This window comes from Leptinotarsa decemlineata, unplaced genomic scaffold (genome assembly GCF_025532065.1).
Source record: "Leptinotarsa decemlineata unplaced genomic scaffold, Ldec_3_MD MMD2_tig00002159_RagTag_RagTag, whole genome shotgun sequence".
Lineage (NCBI taxonomy): Eukaryota > Metazoa > Arthropoda > Insecta > Coleoptera > Chrysomelidae > Leptinotarsa > Leptinotarsa decemlineata.
Genome location: NW_027412574.1, coordinates 8,598,113 through 8,624,226, shown reverse-complemented (window position 1 = coordinate 8,624,226; position 26,114 = coordinate 8,598,113). Strand labels below are relative to the sequence as shown.

The window sequence follows — 26,114 nt, the reverse complement described above, 5'->3', positions numbered from 1 at the left end:
TCAAAGTATTTTCCTAGGATTTGGCTAAGGTATGTGGATGATATTTTCGCGATATTCGATACCAAAATATCGAGTATTGAGGACTTTGTTTCCTCTTCAAATAATAGATGTCCATCAATAAAATTCACATATAAGTTAGAAAATAAGAGACAACTACCATTTCTTGACGTTTTGGTAATAAGGAGCCAATATGGAGGGTTAGAATACGATATATTTAGAAAAGAAACAAGCGAGTACAGGTATATTCCTGGACAGGTATATTGTTGACAGCTCAAACATGCTGGGTTGAATTTTTTAGTGCATCGTCTTTTGACTTTCCCTCTAACACATGATAGGTTCACAAAAGAAAGACGTACAATGCAGGAAAAAGCAGCCACTAACGGTTTCTAGAGGGGTATTGTAGGTGACATAATAAGAAAGAAAAAGTTTAGGTTAAGAATGAACGAAATCTCGACTTTCAGAAAGGACAAAAATCAAGATAAATACATATCAGTTCCATACCACCAATATACGAAGAACTTTAGAAAGATTTTCAATGAACTAGGTATGAAGGTGGTTTTTAAAACAAGTCATACACTATAGAGCCTTTTGGGAAGTACAAAAGACAAAGTCGAGAATTCGGAAAAGTCTGGAATTTACGAAATTGAATATGAGGACTGCGATGCAAAATAGTATGGAGAGACAAAAAGATCTAGTAAAGTAAGATATAAGGAACACATAGCACACTTAAAATATGGAAGATCTGAAAAATCAGCAGTTGCCCATCATATTTTGCAACAAAACCATTCCACAAACTTCAGTTCACTAAGATTAGTTAGACAAGTTAACAACAACAGACAACTAGATGCCTATGAGAGTGTGGAAATATGTAAACACAATAATATTATGAATAATGATGACGGACCTATACCAAATAGCATACTATATAGCTTGTTAAAATAATATTGTTGGGTTTACTGATTACTACATAAGGACACATTGCAAAAATAAATTTAGATAGGCAATATTGTGAAATTGATTTTTAAATAGCTGAAAATTGTTTTATATACAGCTATAACATTTAAACATATATTGTAAAAAAATAGACAAGGCAAAATTATAAAATCAATTTAGGGTGGTATATCTGTATGGGTGGTAGATAAGGCAAAATTGTAAAAATAATTTAGGGTGGTATACCTGTATGGGTGGTATACCTGTATGGGTGGTACACCTGTAGGGTTTACCTGTAGGGTATATCTATATAGCATAAATAGCGTTAGCTTCGCGATAGTTTCTAGTTTAATTTTCCTCTTGAAGATGATCACTTGTTGATCAAAACACGTGTCGAGGTGTTGAAAATAGCGATTTGGTGTTGGGAAAAAACTCCAGTAATATTCCATAACTAATGTTTGGAGTACAAACTGAATAGGAAAAAGTGATTTTTCTATAATTCAATATTCGTATGAAAGTAGTTGTTTCAAGAGTTTTTTTTTCTTGTAATTGAATGTTCTGTGGAAGCAATTATTTGGAAAGAGCTTTTTCTTCCTGTTTGTATCGGATTGTAACTTCTACTGTAATATAATAATAAAGTCGGTATTATAGACAAACCAAGTAATTACTTTTTAAACAGTATAAACTTGTTGGTCATAGTCTGCAGTTTTTATGACTGACGTTTCATATGGGACGGCAGGTAGACATTAATGAAGGCGATGACAAAACAGACAAAGTGCTTGAGTTGTCCTATGTCGAGCTTAGAATCTTGCGGACCACGGCCAACAACCCGGAAAATAACTTTGAGATACACTTACCTTTATAGGTGGCTTATTTGTAATATTAGCGACAAGAAAATTCATTGCGATGTCCTCACAATTCATATGCTCATCAACCCACTCTTTCACATCTACTGGCATGTTTTTTGTGTACAAGTAACTCCAGTATTTATGTAAAAAAGCCGCTCCCGTCAGTACCATGGATATTTCGTTAGTCCATTCAGATTCGTATTTCCATTTTTGGGTAGTGTTGTCCCAAATGTGAGTTCTTGATGGAAAACCTAGAGGAAAATTATTATCAACATAGATGTATAGATAGATAGATAGAGTCATTCATTTAGCTATTTTTCATACATTCTTGCACAATTATAAGTCAACATCGTATGTGAAACTTAGATAAAAATATAAATATAGATATAATATAAAATATAATATATTATATCATACATTAAAACATAGACATGAGAAAATAATAACTGATTTTGGGGTTAGTTTACTTCACTCAACCATTTCAGAATCAGACAAAATTATAATTATTCAAGCGCACTTCTTTCGATGCACCAAATGGCAACGTTATGAGGCTATCTGATTGCAAGGTTGACCGAATGCCAGGCTATCTGGCTGCAAGGTTGGCCGAATATCCGGTATTCGGCTAAACTACTATCGATTTCATCTCTAGTCCAAGGTCTAAAGAATGTATCTTTCATCTATTCAGTCTAAAATGTTGACACCTCAATAGGTTACTGAGTCGTACTGAATAGTTATGGAAATACGAATTGAAAAATTATTTTCTTTCATGGATTTTTAGTAAGTTATGGTAGATGTAAGAACAGGGACAAGACATTATTTTGAATGATGTAAAAAGAGGTCAACAGAAGTTGTAGTAGTCAGCACCTGACAGAATACAGATGGTTATTCAACACAATATTTTATTCAGGAGTCACTTGGAATTTCTAAAGAGTATTACAACAAAAAGGCTCCACCTCTATATCTCAAAAACGGATGTGTGATGAAAAATGTCAAAGAAAAGGTCATTATTTGTTTCAAGGGGCTTTAATTTATACGAAATTTATACTTAAAACTTCACCCCCTTGCTGGCAGCAGCTACCCCTATATTCTTTGAATAGCATGAGGGATCTAGTAATTGTTTATCAAAGAATTCAGCGTTGAACATTTCATTTAGGATACAATTGAAAATTCACTTTTGTTTCCTTTACTGAAACAAAATTAAAAACAAATAACATTGATGTGATTTACCCAAAATGACCTCCAACAAGTTCCATACAATAAAACAATTTACTTCAAATACTTTTCTTACATTATCCTAGATGTTCGGAGTCAGTAATGCAATCCTGAAAGATTATCTGTTGCATTTCTTCCAGATTTGTAGTCTTAGTAATGTCCCCACAGAAAGAAATCCAAATATGTAAGATCAGGCGATCTAGACAGCCAATCCAGTGGATTCCAACTGCTGATCAAATACATTGGAAAAAGTAGTTTCCAAAACTATCTCACACAAACATCAAAACGAGGGAGTGTTAAGGAAATGTTTTATTTTGACAATGACAGCATACTCTGGTCACTGTTCCTTTTTTAATTAAAACAAATCTTCATTGGATTCGAAGTGTACTAACCATTGGCATTAATTGACAACTTTCACAGTAATTGAAATTACATGAGGATGTTGTAAACTCCTTTTCGCTTTTGGACGGAACCCAGGCAAAGTGGTTTAGTGTAGTAACCAGGAAGCCACTTGATTTCTCACCAATACACTCCCGAAGAGTTGTGACAGAGAATTGTTAAGGAATGCCGATTGCTGACCCCGGACAATTACAGTTATGTCAGAAAAAGTTTACAAATTCGGTTGAAATATTATATGACAACTGGTAAAAGTCATCATTTGGTAATTTTGTTCCTATCGTTGTTGTTTTTTGTCAAATTCCCTCAATGAGAGAAATGAAGGCAACTGTTGACCTTTTTTTTAATAGAGACATCAAGTTCCTCGAGTGATGTATGACTCAAACCCCAGCCATTGAAAAAATTTAGGGAGTGTCTCACATCCGCAAGAGGGTTAAATTTTGGGTCAGACTCCCTCTAAATGAAAATGTATGTCATTCTTTTAATTTTTGAACAAACGTCAATTTCTCAGTTGAAAAAGTTCAAATTTACAATTTAGGAACACCAAAAATTAACTTAAAAAACATAATTATCCTATTTTTTTATTTTTTTTATTCTGTTCATTTTTCACACTCTTCATCTTCAGTGCGATCTGAGAATTATTAATATACCATTTAAAATGGTATATTAAACAAACAAAGGATAACATTAAATATGCTAATATTTATATTTAAAATTAAACACAATATGTTGCCAAATTATCTGAGTGATCAGTTGACCTACACAAGTAGTATTCATACACACTCCACTAGAAATAGAATAGGAAATTTTTATATCAACAGAGAACATATAGGTTGTGACTCGTTGTATAGTTCTGGTCTGATTGCATTTAATAATCTGCCAAGTCATATAAAAAGCTGTGATTCATTAAATTCATTCAAAAGAAAATGTAGTGAATATATTTCAAGTAATTGTCATCAATAATTCGTCTTGTTTTTTAGTTTCGTGTTTTTAAAATGTAACTTGTCTCTAATTTTATATATATATATATATATATATATATATATATATATATATATATATATATATATATATATATATATATATATATTTTATTGTTTTGTATTTTATAAGTGACTGACAGTACTATGAAGAGCATTATTTGCTAATAAAGAGTAATAATAATAATAAATAATAAATAATGTTTAAAAAACAATTATCTATGTTTCTTTGACTAATCTTTATCTTCAATTTGAACTGTGATTTATTTAGTAATTTAGCGATGGCAATGTTTATATTCCTTGTAACGTAGGTGCATTTGTTTAGTTCGCATGTATGAATATAACTGTAAATTAATAAAAGACCGTTATTATTATTATTATTATAAATATGAATGTATAAAAAAATATTCAACCTAATATAAAAATTCATCTTCAATAACTGATACCTTACAAAGATTGTTTCAATATCAAAACTAGTATTGAAGGTATTGTTATTATTTAATATTGCTCATCAAAAAAATTAATGAAAACAATATGAAATACCAAAGAAATATTTTACTTACTCTTTATTGTTTAAGATAAGTCTCATCGAGTTGAGAAATATGTTAGTCGGAATGGTGTGTATAAAAAAAATGTAAAGAAAACTATTTCAAAATTGAAGACGGTTCCTTGTATTTGTTCAAATAAATCTATGAGTCATAAATAAGAAATGACTATCATCTAATTTTAAAGTAATTTTTTAAGGAATTATAATTTCCATTTTCCTTTAATACATCTGGAAGACAGTTATATAACTTGAGACCATTATAAATAATAAAATCTTCTGTTTTTATCAGATGTTGGTATAGGCAGTCTAATATTGCAATCAGTAGTCTGGAGCTTGGAATAATAAGTAAGAGCAATATCTATAAAAAATCAAGACTAAGGTTAAAATTTCATTTTGAAGAGACAGGTTTCTCCACTTGAACTTAAAACAGGTATATCTGACTGCACATTTTCAAGCCACAAAGATTGTCTGACATTGTATGACCTCACAAATTCTCCAAAATGCAATTTCTGTCTCAAATATGACTCAATATCAACTAACAATATCTTATTTTGTTCTTCAGCCTCAGTCTATAAATGATAATTTGAAAAATATAACTAGTTATTATATTAAATACGCACCTACTATTCGATCAGGAAATTCCCTCCAAACCTCATAGGCAAATTCCACCTCATCGGAAGTCAACATAATGATGTCATCGTCTATGTGTAGAACAGCCTCGGTTTCGATCTCCTTATAAGGATAGAATCTATTCGATAATTTATTTGCCTTGGTTTCAATTATATTTACGGATTTTAAGATTTTTGGAAATTCAGACACTGAAAATAAGTAATAATAACAAACGTCCTGAATTGATTGCACTCATCATAAATACCTAGGCAAGTCAAAAAAGTAAATTTCGATTCATTTATAATGACAGTATAAAATGTATTGGTGTTATTGGACAAAAAAAACACATGTATGAAGCTCTCCATCAATTTTTTTTCACATATATTACTTGACTTTCGCTCTGGAGACAATATGGATATTTTGTACTGGTTTTTGGGAATGCAAGTTTAATTGATTTTTTTTTCCGAAGTCAATAATATATGATTCCAATTTATTGAGACATATTGTATATGATGATGAAACAAGCATTCTTATTTCAGAAAGTAATTCACCTGAAGAAGTTTTTGAAACCATCATCGTAGCTGACGAGTTTTATCAATGGTGTATTAACAATAGGATAATGGTAAATCTTTCCAAAATTTTTTATAAAATTTCTCATTTTTGAGGATCACAGAAGTATTTAGCAAATTAATGTCGCATGATTCTTGTAACTTACAATAAATAACAATACTGCATAGAAGAATCATACATAGAACTATTGAGTAAACTGAGTAAATTATGCTTTGTTATTATACAGCTAACGAGCACAGTTTAAATTAAAATCTTAAAACTAGCTCAGTACAAATTAGTACAAGCTATGGTTTATTGTTTTGGGATAGCTCAAGTCATATTAACCTGGTGTTTGAAAATATAGAAAAAAATTATTAAAAATATGATCAAGGCCAAGTCAGGTAATCTTGCGGGCCATTGTTCTCACATCTAGGTTTACTCTCCGTGTACTCTTTGTATACAGGGTCCTGCAACAGTGGCACGGTGTTCCATATCTCTATTTAGGAAATATATAGGAATCTAAATTTCTATAATATTACCTCATTGCACGAGCTCGACAAAATAAAAATATTGGCGGTCACACAGGATGTTCAATTTTTTATGAGCGGATCCCAACTGTGTTTTTTCAAATAGCAACCTATATATTCGGTTTCTACATAAAAAATAAAAGGCACTTTATGTATATCTTTACTTCGAAAATATTGACGGCTTTCGAGATATCTAGCATGACAGGTTTTTTTTTCCAATATTCGTCACTCAGAATATTTGAAATTATAAAGTTGTGCCAAGTCCAATTGTATTATTGTTTTGGTCAAATATTCTACAGTGGTAACTCTCTCAAACGATATATCTGAAGTCGACCTGTGATATACAGGGTATGAAAAACCGCTTGCCACATATTGTAAATAAAAATTTGCAGAATCTTCCTTATTTTAAATTGAACACCCTGTATATTATTGATCCATAAGGAGCGCCAACGAAACCTACAAATTTTAACAGGTATTCCCCATGGCTAGGTTCAATAGTTTTTCTTAAAATTATTTTTTTCATTGGATGCAGAATTTTTCCCATAAATCATGCAATATCAAACCAAACAAGATTAAATGAAAAACATTGCGAATATTACTAATTTTTTTTTCATTTTATGGTGTATATTCATGAATTCAGGGCTTAAGTTCTAGATATTTAAATTTGTCAACTGACAAACCACAAAATAGGAAGAGTTTAATGAAGGTTGAAAATGAAACTTTTATAAAATATGTTCGACATGTCTTCCATTTTCTTGAAAGCAGAGCTAAAGTCTATGTTTGAAAGACAGTTCTATCCTGTCCAAGATAGCTGGTGTGATCCTGCCAGAAGCATTTGTTACTCTAAGGCGCATATTTTCGGAAGAAGCTGGTGGCTAGACGTAAACCATATTTTTTATGTATCCCCATAAGAAAAAATCGAGTTTTGTTAAATCTGATGATCTAGTGGGCCACCGTACAGGCCCATTCCGTCCTATACATTTATTGGGAAATACTTCATTCAGATGATCTCTCACTTCTGCCGAATAGTGAGCAGGTGCACATACATTATTCCATTCATATGTCCCTGAAAAAAGTATGTACCAATTACATATTCTCCAATGATGCCACCCCAGACATTTAACGACCACCTATATTGACAAGACAATAATATTAAACTTCCGAGACCGACTTCCACTTTATTTAAAGATGCATTCATTTACAATGGATGCAAAATATTCAATCATTTACCTGATGAAATTAAAGACATTATACCTCTTAAGCAGTTCAGAAAAGCTGTAAAAAATATTTTGGTTGTTAGACCGTATTACCACCTTGAGGAATATTTCAGTGACACGCTATCATAGTTGTACTATTCATACTCCATAATTCTTAGTAATAATTCATTTTTAAATAATCGTAAAGCGATATTGTGGTTTAGGTATATGATTCATAATTTCACACATTGTTATCCAGATTGATATACATATATATATATATATATATATATATATATATATATATATATATATATATATATATATATATATATATATATATATATATTTTCTCTCTTTTAAAAATTGACTCAGGCTTAGAACTTTATTGTGTTTCTAATGTATGTACTATGCATGTGTGTGTCTGTTGGTGTATGTGTACACACACCTGGTACTGATTTTAATATTTTATATGTATTATTTTGTACTATTTTTAAGCTTTGTAACCATGATTTATCATGTATACAATAAAGCATATTCTCTCTCTCTCTCTCTCTCTCTCTAGTCTACCTGTCTCAATAAGTGGGTATTTTCTGTCGAATAATAATGGTAATTATGTCGATTCACAAATCCATTTTTATGGAATGTCGATTCCTCCGACCATAAAATGTTATTGAAAAAATATTCGTTTAGACGAATTTTTCCCATGGCTCAATTGCTAAATCTCACTCTTCTCTAAATCGGCATACAGTAGTATGAGATGGATGAAAGCGATGTTTCTTCAAAACTCGTTGCACTGATGTCTCACTTATATCCACTATTTCACCAATTTGTCGTTGACTCCTACTAGGATCTTCTTCGATAGCAAGAAGAACTTGCAATTCATTATCTTCATTAGTAGCTGGCTTGATGTGCTCATGTTTAGAATAATTGATACATCCAGTTGCAACAAATCGTTTAATATTATTTTATTCGCTGAAGGTTGTTTTAAACCAAAAAAATATGGCACAAATTTCGAGATTATTGAAATTATTGTAATCATTCAAGAACGTACATTTTGCGGTGTAATTCAAAACTTGTTCATCTAGCAACAGGTAATTATAGGCATGGGGCGATATTTTAAGGAAAGGCTTGGACAAAAACTTTGCATCAAATGAAGAAATTGCACGGTGTTCTATTTAGAGAATAAATGTGTTCTAAACATAACATATATCTCGATCACAGCCGTCACATATGGATTTCACAGTAAAAAAATCATTGATATTATGGCGATAACAATAGAGAGTTGTCATAAAAAAAATAAATAAGAAAAACTATAGGACACGCTATAATGTACAAAATTGAAACAAGATATTTTTCGTACATTCTTATCAGTCGTCAAATGGATTTTGCTTTGAAAAAAGTCTTTCATCGAGTTTATGGCGTGGAAATAGGAAGAACGACCATTTTTCGAAAAAAATGCTTTTTTAAGAAAAACTATTGAACCTAGCCATGGGGAATACTTGATAAAATTTGTACAGGTTTCCTTGGCGCTCCTTATGGATCAATAATATACAGGGTGTTCCATTTGAAATAAGGAAGATTCTGCAAATTTTTATTTACAATATATGGCAAGCGGTTTTTTTCATACCCTGTATATCACAGGTAGATTTCAGATAAATCGTTTGAGAGAGTTACCAATGTAGAATATTCGACCAGAAAAAAAATTCAATTGGACTTGGCACAAATTTATAATTTTAAATATTCTGAGTGACGAATATTGGAAACCTGTCATGCTGGATATCTCGAAAACGGTCAATATTTTTGAAATGAAGATATGCATAAAGTGTCTTTTATTTTCTATGTAGAAACTGAAAAAACGATAAAAAATATAGGTTGCCATTTGAAAAAACACAGTTGGGATCCGCCTATAAAAAATTAAACAATCTGTGTGACCACCAATATTTTTATTTTGTCGAGCTCGAGTAATAAGGTAATATTATAGAAATTTAGATTCCTATCTGTTTCCTAAATAGAGATATGGAGCACCGCGCCACTGTTGCAGGACCATGTATATCAAATCACCATAATATCAACTACATAAAATTGCAACACCAGAAGGAGTAAATACTCAAGATTAGGTAACGGGGAAACCTCTCATCTGTATAAAGCATATTAAATGCTATACTCAATTTATTGGTATTCTCTTAATACTATGTCTCCAATATGTTTTTCAAAAAGTCCTGGACAAATATTAACAGAAAAAAGATTTTACTCTATGCAGAAGATTTAAAAAACCTAGTTTGAAATATGGTTTTCAAAATATTTTATAATACTTATGCCAATTTATCTGTGATTTTCGTCCAGAAAGTATTCCTATTCAAAACAGAATGTTGGTATATGCAGAAATGCTTAGAATGGCTCACATAATTAAGGAATGCAAAACTAGTTTTTTCTTTTATTTTCGACTAATAAATAATACTTGCATTGCAAATAGCTATGGAGACACAATTATATCGATACTGATGATTTCTGATGTTGGTAGCAATGAAATCAGAATTAATCGTATCTGGTACTTTTCATAATTTTACTGTCTTTCTGGTTCATAACTACATTCATTAGAAAATGTTTCATACATAGTGAATATAAATCACAACTTTTGTCGAGGTATCGTCATGATTCTACATTTCATAATATTTCATAGATAAAATTAGAAAAAAATGACATACTTACATGGTGGAGGACGTTTTTTCTGATTATTCCATATAACTATGACTTTCATTAGACTAGGAACCTTTGATAATCTTTCGATCAATGTGAACAGACTTTCCACTCTATCGTATGTCAAAATAACAGCAGTGAATCCGTGAGATTTCGGTGAAGTAATGGGAAAAAACAAAGGATTCATGTTAATCTGAAAGACAATATTAGAAGATGAAATAATGTGCGGTTATTTATATGATAACTCAATATATTCACTTTATGGACAGAAGGCAACAGGGTGTAATGAGGAATTATGAAAAATTATATGGTTAGATGGACAAAGATATCTGTATTAGCCAGTTAAATATTACATAGTGTGAATTAGTGATTTCACAAATTGAGTGGGCATACTTGGGGACTGGCTATAAATCAAATTATCTAAAAGAACGGTCCAGTCTCAAAATACATAAAGTCAATGATTTAATGTTGATGGTAGACACTACCTTGCACTGACTAGTGGCCAAACAGTCCGAAACCGGTCTGCAAGTATGTTCCAATAATTGAAAATCGATTGCGGCAGTTTTATCGCCAACAGCATGTGCAGGAATAACTTCAGTGAAGACTCCTGTACTGACACCTGTCGGATATAATCCAACGTTCTTCGAGGTATTAGCCAGGGAAGCAGTTATTTTCTGATAGGTGTCAGTCCATTAACCTACAGTGTAGGTAATTTGAGACTGGCCTGAATGAATTGTTCTTTTAGATAATTTGAATTAGTGATATTTGTGATGGAGTTAGCCAATTTTTGAGATCCGTGATAATCGTAAAAGGAACACTTATTGTGAAATTTTCACATAACATAACAGCAACACATGTTTCCTGCAAAGAGCATTTTCATACTAAACTGAACTGAGCACAGTATTCAAGCACTATGAAAAACGTGTTGTGGTTTTGTAAACTATTATAACACAATTATTCAAAGTATTATACACTGTGGGTTACCACCTCGAATATTTCCCAAATCTCAAAGCGAAGGAATTATGAAAAAAATGTAAACCTTTTTGGCAGTGCTTTATACTTATTTCAATAGTTATTTCATTATGAAATTAACTCAATTTGAAGTTGTCACCTGAAATTTGAGATAACAGCTTTTTACCATTTTTTTGTTTTCTGGGTTGTTCTACTTTTCAAAAGTCTCCATAATGGAGATATCCAACTTTTCGTAACTTAACAAGAAAAAGACCATATTACGTCTTCGACATGACGTAAACCAATGCAAATATATATTGAGAAAGCTAAAAGAACCGAAGAAAAAAGTAGAGAATATTCAAATTGTATTTTAATTACGTATAAACATACTTGGGTCACAATTAAATTATTTTATTTGTATTTTTGAGGAAAAGCACATCTAGAAGATTTTGTGAATTGGGAATATTATGTTTAATATTTGTACTATAAAAACTCTACATGGTTATATTTTATTTTCTCTTTTCCAAAAACTGTTAGAATCGTAACAATTTGCTTCATATGATTGGAACCTTGAGGAAATCATTATTTACAAAACAATTCTGATATATCAGTTTAATTAGTATCATAGGTTAACAACACTAAACACGAATCCTCCTTTTGAAAGATACAAATATCGTTGCACATGAATTTATTCCATCGAGCTTCAAAGAGGCAAATCCTAGCTAAAAGAAACTACAACAAAATATTCAACTTTTCTTGTAAAAACTGGTACACGAGTTGGTCTATTACAACATACAGATTTGACAAAAATTTGTGGTAAATCATTTATATAAATTTTGTTTGAAAGTGGTTGACAATGTTTCGTGGTGTATTTCATTAGTTCGGACTTCCATTGTCTAATATAATATAAATTGATTTGAAATCCCTGAAAAAAATAAAAGATTAACCGAAAATAACAATTTTATTAAAACAAAAAACTGAAATTACAAGGAAATAATATACAAGCTACAACCGGAAAATAAAAAATTGAAATATTAATAAAAGCTGAAAATTAAAAAATATTATTAACAAAAATGAAAAATTAAAATTAAAAGATTCCAAACCAAGTTACGTCACGACGTTTCGATTGTTAGTATCCACAATCGTCTTCGGGTGATCATTTTTATTTTTATTTTTCATTTTTGTTAATATTATTTTTTAATTTGCAGCTTTTATTAATATTTCAATGTTTTATTCAATTCAAAAATGAAACTTTGCGAGTCTCTCATTTTTTCTAAATTTTTTTATTGTGATAGCATCTACGGACCTGCCTTACTGCAATAAGACGCACATCGCTTACAACGTTATTCAAAACTCATGTTTGAGACTTTGTTATGGAATTCGTAAATATGACCATATCTCATCAATTATGAAACACTCTGGTTGGTTGAGACTAGATACCCTCAGAATTTTGCACCTCTTAACTAACACACATAAGATTCTCATTTCCAAAAAAAACCAGAATATATCTTTACTAAGCTGACAACTTTTTCCAGTGTAAGTAGATCACATACTTGAAACAGTAAATCACTAATCGTACCTAGTTATCTTTTTGCTATTTTCACCCGCAGTTTTTCATACAATGCTCATAAATTATATAATCAATTACCCAGTGATTTTAGATTGTACTCTCTTTTTGATTCTAAAGAAAGGTTGAAGATTTACTGTAAAGAAGCAGAGAAAAACTGAATCCAAATATGACACGGCATGGCATTGTATTTTCTGAAATCACGATATAGAAGTAAGTTACCTTTATATTTTCATCTGTTTATGGTATTATATTATCTTTCTTGGCGTTTCTTCACCTTTTCAATCTGATTTTTTTTTGTTTGCGGTTGAGTTGAAAAAGAGATTTTGCTAATACTTCGACGATTCATCACTCATGATTATTCTTTTACTAGTTTGCAAGTTTGTTTTTGTTTATGAAGTTGATGAATAAAGCCCATTTATTATTATTATAGATTCAGCCTGTGAACCGTTAAGGTAAGTATCCATACAATTGCTTAGTTGTTTTTTTTTGATAGATAAAATTATTGAAGATGACAAGTTAGTGATAAATACTAATTTCCTTTGTGAAAAATGCTTTGAATTCACCCAGTAACTTGTTGGGGTGAACTTTCCACATCTATATAAAGTTCGCCATTAAAATTTCATTCATTTCTCAGATGCAGATGCAGGTTTCATACTCGGTCATGTACTTGTATCACTGGTGAGACGTATGACAAATGTAAACAATAATGTGTGATATAGGATCATGAATGTAACACTCTTATTCTCATTCAGTAATAATATACCTTTCAAAAATATAAGATTTATTAGTGAAATCAAATTTTCAGCCTTAATAAAGGTAATACTTTACCTCAGCAGGTCTCAAATTGAACTGGTCATATGTTTGGCTCAAATGAGGAAATACCCTATCCTGTATAATATCTAAGGTAGTTAAAGCTATCTTTTCCATATCGGAGAAATAAGACTGATACATGAAAAACGCGCTCCTCTGCATCTCCCTTATACGCTTTTCCGAAATAGCGTTCAGCACTTCCATCAAACCACTCAAATGGCTCTCCATGATGAATATACAAAAATGCCTCCAATCGATGATACCATCAAAAGGCATCACATTGCCATCCACAACAATTACAGGAATGCAATTGGCCGCCAAAGCTTCCAGCAGTACAAACTGTCCCATTCGCTCCCCTCTAAACACCAAACAGAAGATCGTTTTTGTTAGTATATTTGGATAAGAGAATCTCTTTCCGGATTCAATATCACATCGCTGAGTATACTTGTGATCATGGCAAGCATCGAGTATTAATATATATTCATTATGTTGGTACTTGAGTTTTTGCAGTTCGGTTAAAAAATAAGGGTCTATGTTGAGCTGTGATGATGTGACTAGCCAAGATCTGAAAAAATATTACATTATAATAACAATAGTTGCTTGAATGTATTCGAAAATATTTCTCACTAACAGACTTGAAATCTATTAATATATCAATAATAACAATAATAACATTATTCAAAGAACAGATAGCGGTGCACAATACAAAATAAAAATGTGCTTTAAAATATTTGTATAAGAATGAAGCCAGTGAACGATAAGTACCCAGGTACCCGCCAATGTCTATACAATGTAAATATAATAGTATTATAACGGAAAAAGTGTTTGAAGTCTTGATTTAATAATTGTTGTACAAAATTTCTGTCATGTTCTAGTACTGGTAAAATGACATCAGTTTTTTTGTTCGATATTAGCTTATAATTAACTTTTTTTATCATTCCAGGTACTGGATTACAAAATTTTAGCAAAACATATGAAAAAGCTCGTTGAGAAATTGACTTTTTTAGGATGCAGAGATAGGCGAGTACATTTCGATATCATGCATTATATTCGTGTTAATGAGTTGATGGTTCTAAGTTACATAACGTTTACAGAGTAATAATATAGCTGTCCAATATAAAAAATAGTTTTTCTATAAAGACCATCGGGACAAAATCTGAGGGGTTTGGTGAAAATGAGACAAATTAATTTTTCTTGGGTTATTTCCAAAGGATTTAAACGTATGATATGAGCGTTTCTCCAGATAGTAATAGCATATCTCAGTTTTACCAATTCAGTGACAGACAAGCTTTTTTGATAAATTTTGAATTGATAAAAAATTTTCCGTAGCTTTTTCATTGTGAAATCGGTATAAGAATCCCATTTGAAGTTATTATTGATATTCACTCTTAAATATTTAATATTTTCTACAGACCTAATATATACTATTTTTGCAGGTATATTGGATACAATTTAATGAAAAGGTGCAGCTCCGGATTTATTGCAACAGAAAGTAACGAATACAGATTTTTTTTAGGTTGATAGCTAAAAGTTTATGATACAACTGGTCATTTATGAGAAAAAAATCTGTTTCTACCATATTTTGAAGAAGTATCCACCTTGTAAAAGACTGCAGTTTCATCGGCATACCTAGTTACTCTTCCGGTATTATTCAATGCAAACATATCATTGCCATGAAGGTTGAACACGGCAGGACCAAGAACAATACCTTGCGGTATGCCGCATTTTATAAATTGACGTTCATTATAAACATCACCTATTCTTACCATCATCATTTAAGAGGAATTTTATAATACAAACTTTCAGAGGCCGATCGAAATAATTTTAAAAAGTAACTACAGTTGCTCAAAAACATTTTCAAATGTTTCCCTACCTCACATAGGGAGAGAGCCATTGTTCTTTTGCCCATTGTTATGTTAATAGAAAATAGAATTTGATACTCAAAGCAAATAAGTTACTAATTCCATTAGAGTTCCAAATATCAATAGTGGTTGTACACTAACAGACCATTTTAAACAAATAGTTACAACATTTTTTTTATTAACACAAAACTTCGGGTTTCCAACTTAAAACCTGAAGAAATTCAATACAATTTTTGAACCCCTATTTTCCCCCTTGGGGTGGAAATTCCTGATTCCCCATCTTGATGCTTATTTAGGCTATACGAAGAACCTACTTGCATATTTCAAGATTCTAGGTTCAGTAGCTTCGTTACGTACGTTAATATAAGAGCGGGCAACAGCTAGTAATTTATATTTTCACTTTGAAAATACAGTAACTGAAAAAATATGCCAACTGCACTAAGTAATGAATAGCTTCAAGAAACGAATTATGTTACCTATAAAGAAATTCGCAAAACTACACAACCGTCAACGACGTCTGCCTGCGTTCGGGTCGCGTTCTCGGCGATGGCGCTTCATTGCTTAGACAGCCCCTCTATCCCTGCGCATCGTTTTTCGTCGTCTTACAGTAGACGCGACGCGTAATGGCTTACTACGTTGTGTCAAGTTGATCTTATCGTGATAACTTTTAAACGATTCGTCCAAATTACTTAGTGTAAGAGACTAAGTTTATCTATATTAAATTCTCAAAACGACAATTTTATCGATTTTTATAAGAATTCGACAGATATTCCAAAATGTGCATTGTAAAAAAAGTATCAAATTTAATTGTATTTATGCCTCAGTATTTTGCATATAATGGCTACCACATAAGAGGTAGATATATGCTACTGCGGACTTTAATTTGGAACTATTTAAGATGAACAATCTTACGGTTTACGGTACATTATCTTCATGTAACTCCAACGGTATAGGCAGCGCACGCCAAGAGAGCTCTCAGGGGGCAAGAATTTTTCCGACTTACTCAATACTTATCGTTATATTATGACCAAAGTTACACAAAACCTTTGTATATATGTAAATCTAGATCCGTTCAGTCGTTTAGGCGTGAAAGAGCCACAAACATACATCTATCCTCACAAATTTTCACATTTATATTAGTATTGTAGTGTATTATATTGTATTTATAGTATTATAGTATATAGTATGGTTTGAACTGCAATTACATAAAGTGAATTCATTGAATATTAATATTTACCACGGAATGAATTATTACAATAAATCATGATGTAGATATCATCCACCTAAAAGACTTAAGCCCTTGAGGTTTTTCTATTTTTGTTCTATAGTATATTTTTATGTGAAAATGAAACATTCTTAGGTTTTAAAATATTTTCCGCTTACCTTTCATGTGATATGTCTTTAACCTCTCCTAACTTAGCTACTGGACTAAAAACTGGCAAGGAAATGTCGAAATTTTTTCTAAACCTATATGTATCAAACCCCGCACCAGCCACCATGGCTTTTCCGATGTCCAGTTCGATGACAGGTGAAAAATCGGGAGAACTACCGGACACCATGTTGAAAATTAGATGATTTTCGCCATTTCCCCAACTGAAAAAACAGAGTTAGTTTTAGGGTAGTAGTATTGACAAAATAAATACTAAATTGATGGATGTAGCCGTTACTATGTGGTAGGAGATCATGATGAAAAAAGAAATGAAAATTTCTATGTTTTTTACCACAGTTTCTCCTAATAAAACAATATACCTACTATTTTTCTTCAAACGTTAAAAACGCATGACTGACAATACTATACTAAAGTTGATTTCTATATTGTTTACATTGAAAGGGGTTTATTTTTGGGAGAGATTATTTTTGGGAAAGAAAGATTTTGGATTTCTACTTCTCTATCTTCATACGAAATAAAAGTGGTAAAAAACATAGAAATTTTCATTTCTTTTTGCAAAATAAATACTTTTGTCTTCAAAGTCAATAATACTTTTAATGTCGGCGTTTAAACTAATCATAAAAACATAATGCGTTTTTCACCTTTGAAGAAAAAATAGTATGAATCATTCAGAGAAAAAAAGTCTTGTGTGGTTTGTAATCTCCATGCTCGCCACAAAGAATATCAGTTTCTCCTAATAAAACAATATACTATTTTTCTTCAAACATTAAAAACGCATGTTTTATGATTGACAATACTATACTAAAGTTGATTTCTATATTGTTTACATTGAAAGGGGTTTATTTTTGGGAGAGATTATTTTTGGGAAAGAAAGATTTTGGATTTCTACTTCTCTATCTTCATACGAAAAAATGTGGGAACCTTCCAAGAAAGGAAGGCAACAATAAATTTCAAAAAATTAACTCTATGAAGATGTGTAGATCATGCAAAGAAGTAACTTTCAGACACAAAATGAAAGAAAAGCCCTCTCGAAACAGCTCTTATTCTTCAAGGACAAAACACAAGCACTACAGGAAAATCCTTAAGACGCTCTCAGAGCGGTGCTTGTGCGAAATTAGCGATTCACATTGGATTTGGGTCTCTGGAGATTAAATCCAGTTGGAAAAACGTTCTCAGGAAGTTGAACCTCAAAACGATGACCAGCCACAGTCCGTCGCCTATTTCTGATATGTACCGCTCTTGGTGGAATGAAATGTGCCGAGTAACTTAAACACTTCCCGTGAAAGTTTCTATTGAAGAGAGACAAATCTCCAACCTTTTTTCGATGTCCCAGGCTATCAAGATTGCACATGATGTTCGCGTCTCCAATCAGGCGGATGGCTCTTTTCTGGATGGAATCCAGCAACTTCAGGGTATGTTTGGGGGTAGAGCTCCATACGTGAGAACAATACTCCAAAGAAGGTCTGATCTCAATTTTATAAAGCACCAAAAGTGGCTGAGGTGTGTACAGCTTTCTGGTTCGGAACAATGTTCCAAGACATATTGGTGTCCATTTTAACCCCCAACAAACTTATCGAAGCAGAAAGCAGAATTGTCTGACCTAACGTTATTATATCCGGTTCGGAGACATTAATCTTTTTGGAGAAAAACGATGCCTGGGTTTTTGTGGCATTGAATCGAACCTGGTTACTTTCACCCCAATTCAAACTCACTTCTAGATCCTCATTAAGATATGCAAACTCCTGCTGCTGGTGAATATATGCCTCCGTAGCCGATGTTCTGGAATTCAAATGGAATGACGAGACAAGTGTGCTGTCGTCAGCAAAGCAATATATTGGATTCTTGGTTTTTTTCAATTAGTCGTTGATATAAAATAAAATGAGGTTTGGCGACAATATTGATCCCTGGGGAACACCAGCGTTGATGGTGAAAGTATTCGAGAGATATCCATCGACAGCCACTTGCAGGGAACGTTCTTTCAGGAAGCTGAAGAGCCATACACAAAAATGATCCGACAAGCCATAGCATCGAAGTTTGGCCAGCAAACCCTCACTCCACACACAGCTAAAGGCCTTAGAAATATCAAGCGCAACAGCTCTTGACTCTCCATGTTTCTCGATTCCATTATTCCAAATATGGGTGGCATGTTGATCTTTGTTTCCAAATGCCATGTTGATGATCGCTCAAAATGTTGAAGCCTTCCAAATATTCAAGGATATGGTGGTTTAAGGCTTTCTCCATGACTTTTGGTATCACTGATAGCAAAGCGACTGGTCTATAGTTATTTGGAAGAGATTTCTTTTCCTTTTTGGGAATGGATTGAACGCGAGCAATCTTTCAACAAGAAGGAAAACCGCTTTCTTGTAAGACAGGTTGAAAAGTCTACAAAGTACTGGTGCAAGTTTATTTGCCCACTTTTTAAGTGCGCGTCATCAGGGCCAGACGCCTTGTTGATATTGAGCTATTTCAAAATTCGCCTGACAAGACGCTATCGAAAAGTAATTTCCGGCATTGTGGATTCTAGTGTGGAATAGTGGGTGGTGCCTTTCCCAGAAAATCGACTGTGGAGTGGGACGGAAGTTGTTCAGCTAGTTGTTCAACAGCCATATAAAAAGGCTGTTGTTGCAATTGAACCATCCGCTTGTGTTAGTGGTGGAATTGTGGATTTAGTAAAGTCCTGATTAACAGCTTTAGCATATAAACATTGAATTACACAAAAGAAAAATACTTTCGAAACAAATACTTTTATATGAACACTGAATTATACAACAAACACTTTTCTCTATTCTGTTTGTATTCCAAACTTCCATGACTGAATAAAGACAAGTTTGTTTGTATAATTTAGTGTTCATATAAAAGTATTTGTTTCGAAAGTTTTTTTTTTCGTGTAATTCAATGTTTATATGAAAGTAGCTGTTTCGAGAGAGCTTTCTTCCAGTTTGTGTCTGAAAGTTACTTCTTTGCATGATCTACAAGTCTTTGTTCAGAGTTAATTTCTTGGAATGAATTGCTTTGTTCCTTCCTTCAGAAGTTTCCCACATTTTTTGTATCAAGATGGAGAAGTAGAAAGCCAAAACCTTTTTTTCCCACTTTTATCCTCTATCAAATTTAAATTCTTAGCTGTGTTTTGATAGGTATAAAATTATTAAATACAAGTTACTGATGAATATAACATTTTTTTTGTGAAAAATACTTCAAATTTAGGCAGTAATTATCTGGGTGAACTAAAAAGTAAGCCATTTTTAAAAGTGTGCAAAATTCCTCATTAAAATTTTCATATTTTTTCAGATTGTGGAAGGTAAAAATACCAAAAGAATGTCGATTAAAACAGTAGAATTCAGATATTATATCTGTCTGATTATATTCAATTACAACCATGTAGGTAATACAAAACCAAACGGAATGAGCTACATATTTTGTTTACACATTGACGATTCAGCTCGACAAATTGAACAAAATAATTACATTTCTACAAGGATCCCGTTTCATATTATCTAGACGTATTTGTTTACATTTTATTGCACAGCATTTTTAATTTTGTATATGAATGCTCGCACATGCTTCGTTCCAAAAGAAACAAAAGCCATAGAAAGGATAAGGCCTAAAATAAGAGAGTACATAAAAACTCGTCTGGAGCATGAAATATATTTCTATTTCTACGCTCAAGTTAAAATTTCATACTTGTTCTGCTCTGCCTTTACCTTTAAATCTGCCTGTATTTTTTGTCACATCGAATTACTTGATGTAACAAGTTAGTTTTTCTCACAGAAATCACTAGAAAGATTATAACATAGAATAAAACCTCGCATTGGTATTCATGCAGAACAATCCTAGAACTGAACTTTTAGAAGTTTCAGATTAGAACTCGAGTTTTCAGCTCGTTGTTGGATCCAGAATAAGTACTGCTTTCAAACATCGGAATTGCAACAGTTTATTCGACACAAGTTTCGCCAAATAATTACGCGTCTTCATTTTTTTCTGAAGAAGGGGTTTGCAGTTCTGGTTTTGGAAACAGTGCTTGTTTCGGATTCGTTCTACACCAGAGGTTCCAGATCTACCAAGCTTCCCATTTTTTGACAACTTTGGAAGACGATACACACGTCTACACCACCACAAATAGCTAGTTAGTTTATTCACAGTTTGTATTTAACAGAAATAATAATAATAATGATTGTGTGAAAGCCAATTTCGGGGTTTTTTGGCCGTGGTCTACAAATTTTTATACGTCTACAACTCGAGTACCTACCAACTCGGGCACTGTGACCGTTATCACATCACCTTTGATAATGTCTACCGCACTAGTAGACGAAACGTCAGGCATGAAAACCTGCAGACCACGGCCAAAAAACCCGAAAAACAGTTTTCACACAGGTATCTCCGCTGGTAGCTCGATCAATTTTTTGACGAATCAGAAACCATTCAAATATCTTTGAAAAACTACTAATACATAGTAGCATATCTAATTTAATTTTCCAGAAGATCCGGATTATTTGAATATAGGTAAGTAGGAGTGATTGGAATTTCTCCGCTTCCAAATGAAAGATTAAGCAAAAATATAAATTCCTCAATTATAAAATATAGGTATGATGATCCATTTTAGAATTAGTTTTCAAAATGTGTAAAATAAAAAAATTGAGTGACTGTTTTCAATTATATCACACTTACTATTTTCTAACTTTTGTAACCTAAGTGTAGAGTAGTGTGTAGTTTTTTAGGTTATGTAGGTCACATTGCTTTGAATTTTAGGTATGAAATGAGATTTGAGGTCCTTTGGTTTCTGACGTAATTTTGTTCTTATCGAAAAACATTGATTGAAAGTACGTTATGGTAGGTCAAAAGTGAGTGGGTCTATTCGACCTTCCACCGCAACCCGCAAGGGTTTATTGTGATTCACACCTATTCAAACTCGACCAAATAAACCCAGCTTATATGGTAAGTGTCTTTCAGGTCAGATGGTCAGAGTGTGGCTCTGCTAACATCTGAAAACCTGATTTGGACCGCAGCGAGGTAGGTACAAAGTATATGCTCTGCTTTTTCATCATTTTCCAAACAGAGGCGACACACACTGTCTTCCGACAGTCTGAGTCTCTGCATATGATGATTCAGACGACAGTGACCTGTGAGGAGTTCTGTTAGACATCGTTGTTCATTCTTAGTGTAGTCCAAAAACTGCTTGGTATCAAGATTTCTAAGGGTAAATAAACGCCTTGGAGTGAGCCAATCCTGGAAGATTCTGCCAAAAGTCCATAAATCGTCTTGCCATCCAGGTGTTCAGTGTTTGTTTGGCAAAGCCTAAAGCGTTGCCAATAACAGGTTCTGGTCCGATGAAGCTGCTTGCAGCAACCTCCTTTGTAAGGAAATCAGCAGCCTCATTGCCTTCCAGGTCAGTGTGGCCAGGAATCCAGACCAGAGACAATTTGATGAGTCTTCCTATTGAGGAGTGTCGGTTTTGGCAATTTGCTACCAATTAAGGCGTTGCTCGGTAGGAGCCAAGAGGTTCCAACGCCGCTCGACTGTCCGAGAAAATTTTTATTGACTTGTATATGAGGTTGGATTCAACCAGTCTCTCCGCATACAATTCGATAGCATAGATTTCCGCTTGAAATACAGTCACGTAGGTCCCTAGGCAGGTTGATATCTCTGTCCTGGGCCTGCAACTGAAAACGCCTGCACCAGAGCCTGAAAATGTTTTTGATCTATCTGTGAACCAACAACTATCTGCTCTTAATATTTCCTTCTCCCGGAGGATCCAGTCGTCTCTACTCGCGAAAAGTACTGTATAAGGAAAGTACTGTATAAGGCAGTTCGTAGTTGACAGTTGGAGGTATAGTCTCAGAAGTCATTTCCAGAATGCTGTGACTTCTAGTGTCAACCAGCAGTCTAGTGTACTCTGCATTAGATTGATTTTTGCAATTGGCGATGTGCACAAGTCTATATGCAGTCCATCTATCCTCTCTCTCTCCAGAAAAATTTGGAGAGGAGGTCGATCTAGAAGGATCTCGATGGCCGCTGGCGGTGTGGTACTGATGGCACGACAGATAGGCAGACAAGCCTGTCTTGTAAGCCAAAGAGCTTCGCCTGAGCCGTCTTTTGTAAAGCCCTCGGCCACCAGGCAATTGCTGCATAAGTGATCATTGGTCTGACAATATATCCACATATATCCAATGGATTTGTTTGGGACCTGAACTCCAAGTGTTACCACAACTCCTTCGACATGTCCATAAAAACAGTCTGGATTTGTCTAAAGTACTGAATGAATAATAAATATTATTTGAAGCGAATTACTGACATTATTTTATTCAGTCCAATTTTAGAAATGAATCCTGGACACCTCATATATCATGAATTGGAGAAAATATTGAGGTTAATTATTCGAAACAAATAATTTTGTTCTACAAAATTCTCGAATGTTTTCCATGATTTTGTACAGATGATTTTTCGAAATGTGGGTTCTTATTATCAAAGCATATTCTTCCAACTCTTCAGCTCCAGATTTTATCATAGTATTCATATAGAAAACAAATGAAACGATAACGATACCCAAAACCAAAACGAACAATATTCCGTCTCAATTACACTATTCCTTTTTTGTTTTTTTACAACAAAAGAATCAACCAGATTGTTCATACATATCAAATATTATCTTTTTGGGCGTGTTTAATGTCATTTGATAACATAGATTTGGTGTTAATGAAAGATATTTCATGAAACTACATCAACAAATGTTTGCTCTGTAGGGTCGATATCAGCAATGACGCAAAATAAACGCATTTTTATCAGTACAACCTTGAATTGCCAGAATAAGACTATAATAATTCTGTTGAACAATCACGCACAAACTGTAGTTACAAGGTGATTCAATGCCTGAGTAAAAACCCAGCAAATAGCAGTGAAAAAATCGTAAGGTAACCCAAATTAACCTTACATTTGGCAATGATACTGTTAATGAAAGTACTGTTTGACGTTGGTTTGTGAAATTTCATTCTGGAGATTTTAGCCTCTAAGATAAGCCCCGAAGTTGTCGACTTTCAGTAATCCAGCACGAGAATTTGAGAACCCTGGTGGAGTCTGACCCGTCCCAAAACATGCGTGGGATGGCGGAAGAACTGAAAGTCAACTCCCATGCGGTTTTTGATGATTTGAAACGTATTGGAAAGGTCAAAAAGTTCGTCACGTATGATGAAATGTGCATCCCCTAAGACTGGGATCTCCAACCTACGGCCCGCGAACAGATTTTTTCAACAAATCGACAAAAAAAATCGAGCCACACTTTCCACAAAAAATCACCTCTGATGATTGGAGCGTCTTACTTCAATAGGCTTCCTGATAATATAAAAAATAGTAACACGTACGGAATTTCCAAAAGTAGGTTAAAGAAAATTTTAACGAATCTTTTTTTTATAGCCTAGGGAAATTTGATGACTTTCTTTCTAGCAAAGTTAACTGAGTTCAAAGTGTTTATTGTGCTTTACGCTTTTGTATATTTATATCAACATGTCTTGTATTTTTAAGTGCCATATTAGGGTTACATCCTCACCAATGTAGTATGTCCATGTATGTAGGTGTATATATTCTATTTTGTCAATGTTAATGATCTTTAACCTGTAAACTAGTGCTTTAGGAGTAACTTTTTTTTGCAGAAAGTGTATGGGTTTTACACCTCGCCAGACACGTCCAATCCATTGCATAATAGGAAAACGGATTTAATAAAATTTGATTTGATTTGAACCCTTGAGCGATAGTAAGTGGTCACGGACTGTACGAGTAAGGGTAGAAAGCTTGGCGCTGTTGTACTTCACCTTGACTGTACCTGAGGCGGGACCAAAATAACCTTGGTTTTTGAACTTCTTGAAGTGATTGACATTTTCATGACTGAACAGCTTCATCCTGTACCTGAACTTTCTGACAGTGTCTTTGTGTGGAAATTGGCTTTTCTTGTTGACATTACGGCACATATTAACTTTCTAAACTCTCTAAAATGTCAAGGTGAAAACGCTTCTGTTTGTGACTGTTTGTGAAAGCTTTTAGAACTAAACTCATACTTTTTGAGAAGCATTTAGGATCTATGAACTTTGACCACTTTGCATCTTGTCAGAATTAGGAATCATGCTTAGGAATCATGCGTAAGCTACGACAAGAGTTTGATGACCGTTTTGAAAATTTTGACCATTTTAAGTGTGACACAGACAAAGTGCCTGCAGAACTTCAACTTGAAGTCATCGAGCTAACATCTAATTGCTCTTTCAAGACCAATTTCCAGGAGTGCTACAAAGAAGGTAACCTACTTTCATTTTACAGTTCTCTCCCAGAAAAAGGTTATAAAAACATAAAAAACCATGCTCGTGCTATGTTTTCTCTATTTGGATCTACCTACAAGTGTGAGCAGACAGACTTTTTCAAAAATTAAGTTTGTTAAATCTAAATACAGATCGTCCTTGTCAGATGAACACTTGAAATCATTCCTAATGATCGGAACTACAAAGTTTGACCCTAAATGGGCTGAAATATTAAATGGCAAACAAATGCAATCCTCTCACTAAAAATTGATTTTTTTAAGCTTTACACACTTCCTTGTTGTGAACACATGTATTGTAAAGTTATCTTTAAAATTTAATAAAGTACATTTTGTAGTAAATTTAAACGATTTGGTTTTTTATCATCCCGGGTTTTTTCATTAGGCCTACTTGAAATAACCGTCCTTTTACTGAACAAATATTATTTTATAGCAAGTATAATTGTTTGTTTAGTAACAGATTTTTTTATCGCCGAGAATGTTTTTAGCCAACAACAAAGTTATATAAGGAAACATTGAAACTTGAAAAAACTAACGCAAGAAACTCTCAAAAACTACCACTGGGCTCTCAATTATAAAAAATTTCTGGGCGTACGCGGGGGGGGCGATTTTCAGCCCTGAAATATTGCTGGCCCGCCTATCCCCCAAAAATGTGGCCCTTGAGTAAAAAAGGTTGGAGCCCCCTGCTCTAAGACAACAGAAGACGTTCAGGATAGTGGTTGGACTCCGATGTGTCATCTAGGC

At 33.2% G+C, this 26,114-nt stretch overlaps 1 protein-coding gene across 1 annotated transcript in view; it reads right to left on the bottom strand.

Moving 5' to 3' along the window:
* The window catches only part of sotv (exostosin glycosyltransferase sotv), a 55,240-nt gene that overhangs the window by 1,478 nt on the left and 27,648 nt on the right, over nt 1–26,114 (bottom strand). The window contains exons 2-6 of the mRNA XM_074177212.1: nt 17,071–17,280; nt 13,844–14,390; nt 10,507–10,687; nt 5,534–5,731; nt 1,788–2,029 (exon numbers count right to left, since the gene is read on the bottom strand). Of these exons, the coding sequence (XP_074033313.1) occupies nt 1,788–2,029; nt 5,534–5,731; nt 10,507–10,687; nt 13,844–14,390; nt 17,071–17,280 (1,378 nt within the window). The remainder of the gene's footprint in view (nt 1–1,787; nt 2,030–5,533; nt 5,732–10,506; nt 10,688–13,843; nt 14,391–17,070; nt 17,281–26,114) is intronic.